Source organism: Phaseolus vulgaris, chromosome 7, assembly GCF_000499845.2.
Source record: "Phaseolus vulgaris cultivar G19833 chromosome 7, P. vulgaris v2.0, whole genome shotgun sequence".
NCBI classification, from domain to species: domain Eukaryota; kingdom Viridiplantae; phylum Streptophyta; class Magnoliopsida; order Fabales; family Fabaceae; genus Phaseolus; species Phaseolus vulgaris.
This window is the reverse complement of record NC_023753.2, coordinates 9,332,551-9,339,220: the sequence shown is the minus strand read 5'-3', so window position 1 is coordinate 9,339,220 and position 6,670 is coordinate 9,332,551. Positions and strand designations below refer to the sequence as shown.

General features: G+C 31.8%; 1 protein-coding gene across 2 annotated transcripts; it reads right to left on the bottom strand.

The window, feature by feature from the left end:
* Positions 1–1,172: 1,172 nt before the first annotated feature.
* LOC137827873 (protein SENSITIVE TO PROTON RHIZOTOXICITY 1-like) lies at positions 1,173–4,104 on the bottom strand. Of its 2 annotated transcripts, XM_068634230.1 has the most exons (3): positions 3,882–4,018; positions 3,717–3,752; positions 1,173–2,773 (listed from the first exon to the last, which is right to left on the bottom strand). In XM_068634230.1, exon 3 carries the CDS (start codon positions 2,742–2,744, stop codon positions 1,206–1,208), a length of 1,539 nt encoding a protein of 512 aa, XP_068490331.1. In that variant the 5' UTR covers positions 2,745–2,773; positions 3,717–3,752; positions 3,882–4,018; the 3' UTR covers positions 1,173–1,205. The 2 variants fall into 2 exon arrangements, with proteins under 2 accessions (XP_068490331.1, XP_068490332.1); XM_068634231.1 differs by lacking the exon at positions 3,717–3,752 and having other exon boundaries at positions 3,882–4,104.
* Between the last annotated feature and the right edge of the window lie 2,566 nt (positions 4,105–6,670).

Genomic DNA, 6,670 nt, shown 5'->3' with positions numbered 1-6,670 from the left:
GGTGGTGAGAGTCGAAAGAGATTCATATGAATGTGTAAGTTGTTTGAAAGATAACTAACTTGACAATTATATGAGTTAACCATGTCATACTATGAGAGAGATGATATTGAGATTATTTATGCGCATAGTTGTATGAATTTCACAGTAATGTAGTATGACAGGTGCAGATCTCTGAGTCTAAGTCAACGCACGAGTCTTCCAGAAGTAGAGTCAAGTGCCTATGTGTTATGAGTCAGTAGAAGTCTAACATAAGAAAGATGAATATTGAAATTGTTGATAGACACTTGATAATTATGTGGAATGCATGAGAAAGGATGAATGTATGTGGATGTTTAAATTTATATTTATGTTATAAGTTTTAAAAATACCTAACTTACCCTTTGTTTTGTTTTCTGATTGTTTTTTTTATCTATGATGATCTTGTATTTTACACAAGAGCAGATGATGCTACAGGTGATAAAGTTTTTCGACGAGAGGATGGATGATGGAAAATGTTTATTTTCTTTTGAAATTTTCTTTTTAATTTTATGTAAATGTTTCAAGTCTTATAAAGAGAGAGATAATTTGAAAGACTATATGAAAGATTTGCAGATATATTTGTATTATGCTTATATATTTATTTTAATATTTCATACAGATTATGATTATTAGATATGAGAAAATATAAGGATGTTATAGTAATTTTACAATTTACACAATTAAAAATAATTCAAATATATCTTACAACCATCACATCACTCACATATTTCAATGAACTTTACTCACACATCCACCCTAACATATCTCAATCCAAACACTCAACTTTCTTCACAAATCTTCACACTTTCACTCCCCATATGCTCAACTTTTTACTCCCTAATCCAAACAAAGCATAAAAAAGTAGTATAACAAGGCCTCTTTAATTCAAGAAAACCTTTTTTTTTTACTTTTCAGTTGTGCTAATGTAATATTTATAAATGTCATTTTTCTTAATTTTAAAGACTTATATTTGACAACAAACATTACATGTACAATAAAAAATGTGATAATTTTATGAATATAAATTAAGTTATAAAAGAGAAACATATTATGTAAAGAAATTGGGAGTACATGACTTTATCTAGCTTTATAAATTTGACAAAAAACAAAAGGATTATTGATTAACAGGGGAAAAAGAAAAGAAAACACAGACATTATGTAGAGAATAACATCATTATAAATGGTCACTACAGATTGTCGGTACTTGATTCACCGCCACCAAATTTTGGAGCATAATTAAAGGATCCTGACATGAGAAAAGAGAAAGAACCTTCTGAATCTTCAAAGGGAGTTTGAGGGAATTCATTAAACGCCCCAAAGTTACAACCTTCGAAGTTCAGCGATGAGAAATAATTCATAGGATCATCAATATTACCTTTCATATCCATCATGTTTTGAACTCCATTTTCACTTGAAAGCTTTGATCCAAAACAGAAGTTAACACTTCCTACCTTATTGCTGCATTCTCTGTTCTGGGGATCAGGTGGCTCGGCCACTCTTTTGATGTCATCCAAAGGAATAGCTGGTGTATGGCCTTGGAAAAGTGCAATGTGTCCAAAAAGCTTGTCTTTCCTTGAAAATGTTGTGCCACAAGAACAGAGCCATTTATCCTTGCCACAGTGTTTTTCATGAGTTTTAAGGTCTGCCATGACTGAAAACTTCTTCATGTTACATCTGCTGCAAGTATAGCTCTTGTCACAGTGCGTTCTCTTGTAGTGGTTTTTGACACACAAAATAGTCTTTAGTGGTAGGAATTTCTTGTGATCCTTGTTACGCTTGCAGCCGGCATAGGGGCAGGAATACCTCTTGATAAGCTTCGGTTCAGACCCAGTTTCTTTATGTGGTTTTGCAAGAGCTGCAGGGGTTTTGTACTCATCACCATGGCCACGCATGTGCATTCGGAGATTTGCATCCCTCTTGAATCCTTTCCCACATATTGTACAGAAATGTGTGTGAGGGGCAAGAATTTCTTCTTTTTCTAACTGTAAAATCTCATAGGAACCGGGTGGAAGACTCTCTCCCTCATCCACATCTTCTTCATCTTTTGGCTCATGTTCTTCCATGTTGTAGTTTTGCTCCATTTCACAAGGATTTGGTCGATCATTTGGAGTGGACTTACCAAACAGTTTATTTCCACTACTATTTTGTGGCCTAATACCACTACTTGGTTCTGATCCAAAAGGGAGGTTAATCCCATGAAGCTGGTCCATCTGGCCAACCAAGGGATTTGTATTTGTGAGGGTGTGCCTAACAGAGGGGAGAAGATTTCCAGCAGTAGAGATCAGTTGAACAATAATTGATGTAAGATCAGCTGTGACGAGCTGCTGTTCCTGAGTCACTAGTTCATGAGATTGTCCAAAGGGTTGGCACTTTTTATTGACAATTAAATGCACTAGATCCCGAAGCTGATGAATCTTTTCTTCAAGGAAGCAAAGATTGTTCAACATTGCACTTGGATTCCAATCTTGAAGCTTAGTGGTATTTGATGAGTCACTTAGTGGACAATTTTCTTGGTCAGGGATCTCAATATCTGTATTAGATTGACCTGGAAGTACAGATTGGATTGGAGGAGAGGGTGGGTTGAATGTATTAAAAGGTGATTCAATTTCGAGACCATAGAAAGAAGGGGGATCTGAGGACAAATTTGTTTGCAATCCATTCCCAGGAGAGGTTAAGGAAGAGGACCTTGTGCAGTTATTAGCACATAAGCCTCCTTCTAGATCCATTTTAAACTCTATTCAAGGAATCAAAATCCCTGTCAATCAAAGTTATCAATGTAAAGAACAGGTGATGCACATCAGATGTTTTATAAACAATTAAATTATGACATATTACATTATATTGTTTACTTAAAGACCCAAGTAGCCTATATGCGATAGCTAAAAGGATCAGAACCAAATGATGAAGTGGGAGAATATATAAATGCACGGACATACACACATATGACCCCCCCTATTAGAAGAAATATACCATTCAACATTAGTGATGCAAATACAAATATCACATTCCATTTACAATTGGTATCAGATTCATGAAATCAAACCAATCTAGCAAATCAATCAACTTTGTGGTAATATGGCCAATTAGCTAGGAAACTCAAAGCTTTCAGTTTAGTCAATAACTACAGTAGTCTCAAACTCTCAAAACCAAGCTAGCTATTCCTCTCTTCAGGTATCTTCAGATCCAAAAATCCAGAATCAAATTTTCCCCTTTCCATAAATGTTTAAATCATCGTACAATCAGAAATGATAGGAAAAAAAAGGCAAAACCCTCATGCCATCACCCTTCAGTTATTACTATTTATAAAGCTGCAAATTCCAATACCCCATTTGTAGATAATAAATCACCAAATCTCTTAAAGGATAACTAGATAGTTACATGCTAAAAAGTTTATCCACCCATTCATTCTCACTTGTTCTTTACATTAATTAACAGCCCCAGTTTCAAACATATCATATCAGTTGCAACAAAACACCAATTCAGATTTTGACACCATAAAAGGAGGGGGTTAAAAAGAAGCAATTCAGAAAGAAAAAAAACACACAATAGATTCAAGGTACCAATATATGAAAATCTCTCCCAAAAAAATGGTACAGAAAAAAACGAATGCTTTCTGACCAAACCCTAAACACAGAATTAGAAACAGGCAGATAAAAAAACAGAATTAGAAACAGAAATCCCAGGAGTAAACAACTTACTGTCACAAATGATAGATTCAAAGCTCTATTAACAATCTGAATGCTCCAGTTGAAATGAAAAGAAAAAGAAAAAGGGGGAAAATTGAGATGGGGAAGAGAGAACATAGGAGGGTGAAGTGACTGCTTATATAATCAATAATAATAAAAAATAATAATCTCTGTTACCAAGAAGCTTAAAACTTTAAACTCTGTTTCTTCCTTCCTTCCTTCCTTTCTTCTCGTTGAACACAGCAGAAGCATATTTGGTCAACCCACCCACTGTTCCTACCCACCATTGGATGGGTCAATGCTGTGTGGGGCCCACAGTGAGGTGGTGGGCCATTTCTTATCACTTCCTCTCTGCATCCATCAATCAGGGCCGTTGGCTTGGTGGGTTTCAATCCATGATGAGAAGAAGCCAAAAAGGTTGAGCCTTTGAATTGAGACACGAAAGGGTCCCACATGCACACGACACAACTGACTACTAGGATGAAGTGTGGTTTGTTGGAATGTACATGCATGCATGCATGCATATGAAAATTATTTGAGTTGTCTTGAAAAAATGAAAGCGTGTGAAAAGTGAAATAATGGTTATGGTGGCGAAGTAGCTGGTGGAGGCATGTTCCTGTAGCGGCAACTGAAAGTGGTGAGAGCTTCCCACGAAGCTACCCTTCCTACAAACGTGGCTTTGTTACTCCTTTTCATGTACTTTTTCGGATCGTATCTACGTTACCCATATAATATCATATGATGCTACTTTTATAAAAAAAAAAATTCTCATTGTGTTAAAAGTTACTCGATAATGTATTTTTAATTTTAAGCTTCTAAACACTTCTCTTAAATGATATATCAGTGTTCGATATGACATCTAGAAGACACATATTCTTTAAGTGTCTAATTCAAAAAGTATTTGATAAATTTTTGATAATTTTAGTACGATTCTAATACAATTATAAAAAAGAAAAATACATTAATTTTTTAAAAATTCAAACTTTATTGTATAAATTATTATTATGATTAAAAATAAAAAACAAATCCTTGTGAACACAGTCATGAAAAATATCTTTCTGCTCCAAAAAATAATCTGAAACATATTTGTGCACGTAAATCTTTATTGTCAATTTATATAATTCATAATTATATAATATATAGATATGTGTCCTCGTGTCCTACATTTTAAAGATTTTACGTATCTTCGTGTCTGTGTCGTATCAGTGTTCGTGTCAATTGTCTGTGCTACATAGCTATCAATTTAAAAATTACTTATTGTGGAAAAAATATTATTTCTTTAACTAAATTTTGAATTTTTTTTATGTTCAAGATTTTCATCTTTTCTTTAAAAAAAGATTTCGCTTATTTTGAACAAGATTATCTCTAAATATGTAAGAATATTTTTTCTTTTTTGTATTTCCATTAAAAATAATAAGAGTGTTCATTTTTAAGAGAAAGAAAATGGTACACTAACATTTGGAAATTATTCATTGAATCTGTTCATTTAATTAGAAGTTGTCTTTTCAAAAATATAGTTTTTCTTCTTCAAGCTCATCTCCTTTATATATATATATTAAAGGGTACCAAAAATACTTGATCTCTTTTAATTATTAACATTTTTTTTTCAATTTAAGGTTTTTTTATATTAAAAGCTACCAAAAACAACTAAAACAACGGTGATATTATGGTTGTGACAAACAGGTACTTTTTTTGTTGAAATAGAAAGAAAAAGTTGAGGTAACATGACATACAAATGGAGTCAAAAAGATATATAAAAAGAGAGATAGTCAATCAATCTCAAAAGTCAAACAATTCTACTTTTTCTATTCATTTATCTTAATTTTCTATTTACTTTTCTTTAATCTAAATAATTTAACTTTAATATCTTAATTTTCTTTTCTACTCCTTCGTTTCCCCTCTCAATTCTCAACCTTAATGATTCAATTTGATGTAAGAAACAATTCTTAGTGTTTAGGATTTGATAACATGTTATTCATTTTTTTTAGATTTAATCAATAGTGTTTACAAGAATGAGAGACAGATTCAAAAACTGTTTATCTTTGAACATTTGTATGAAACTTTAAATTTATTGTAGGTTAGTGATTTTTTTATTATTTAGCTTACAGGGTTTGTAGGAAATATAAACATATCAAATTTTGTTCTTGTGTTTTTACGATGTTATGCATGCATTAGAAGTTGCTAAATTTTGAAGTAAGAGGAAAATTACTAGTGGGTCTTATTGGGAAGTTTATATTCATCAATACCAAACTGTGATTTTTGTTAACAAAATAATCCAATTCAAATACTCTAGTTTTATCTGTATAGAAGCTGAATTTATAAATCGGTTTACATTTTAAAGTTGTTAAAATAGAAGGGAAGAACAATTAAATGTTCCTTTGAAACTTAGAAAAGTTCTTACATATGAAACTAGTGTTCATCTTTTTAGCAAGCTTTTATAAATTGTCAAGAAATCTCATTTTCTTAAAGATATTTTTCAACAGAAAATAAATACGTTTTTCTACAAGATCTAAGAAAAAATTCTCAAGAAAATGAAAAAAAATATAACTGTATCTTTTATATAAAGTTACACTGACATCAAACAACATATATCAGAAATATTTTTTGTTTTTGTTTTTAGATAGTAATCTACATACTGTCAATTTTTACACTATTATTCAGTCATAAATCATCACATATACTAAATTCATTAACTTTTACAGTAATTATTTTAAAAGTAATCATATAATTTTTCTAATATTTTTTTAAGAGAAACTAAACTCTGTTACTTTAGCTAGTAAAGTCATATTCTAGACTTGTAATGGTTGAAGGACAAAGTGGAGGCCTACATACAGAGCACGCCAACAATGATTCAAAATATATGATATAAGCAATGACGAAATGACAAAATGATGAAAGGAACCACTATAACAAGGCTTGAAAATGACCATTTTGTAAAATAAATAAAAATAAAAGGAGGATTCTCA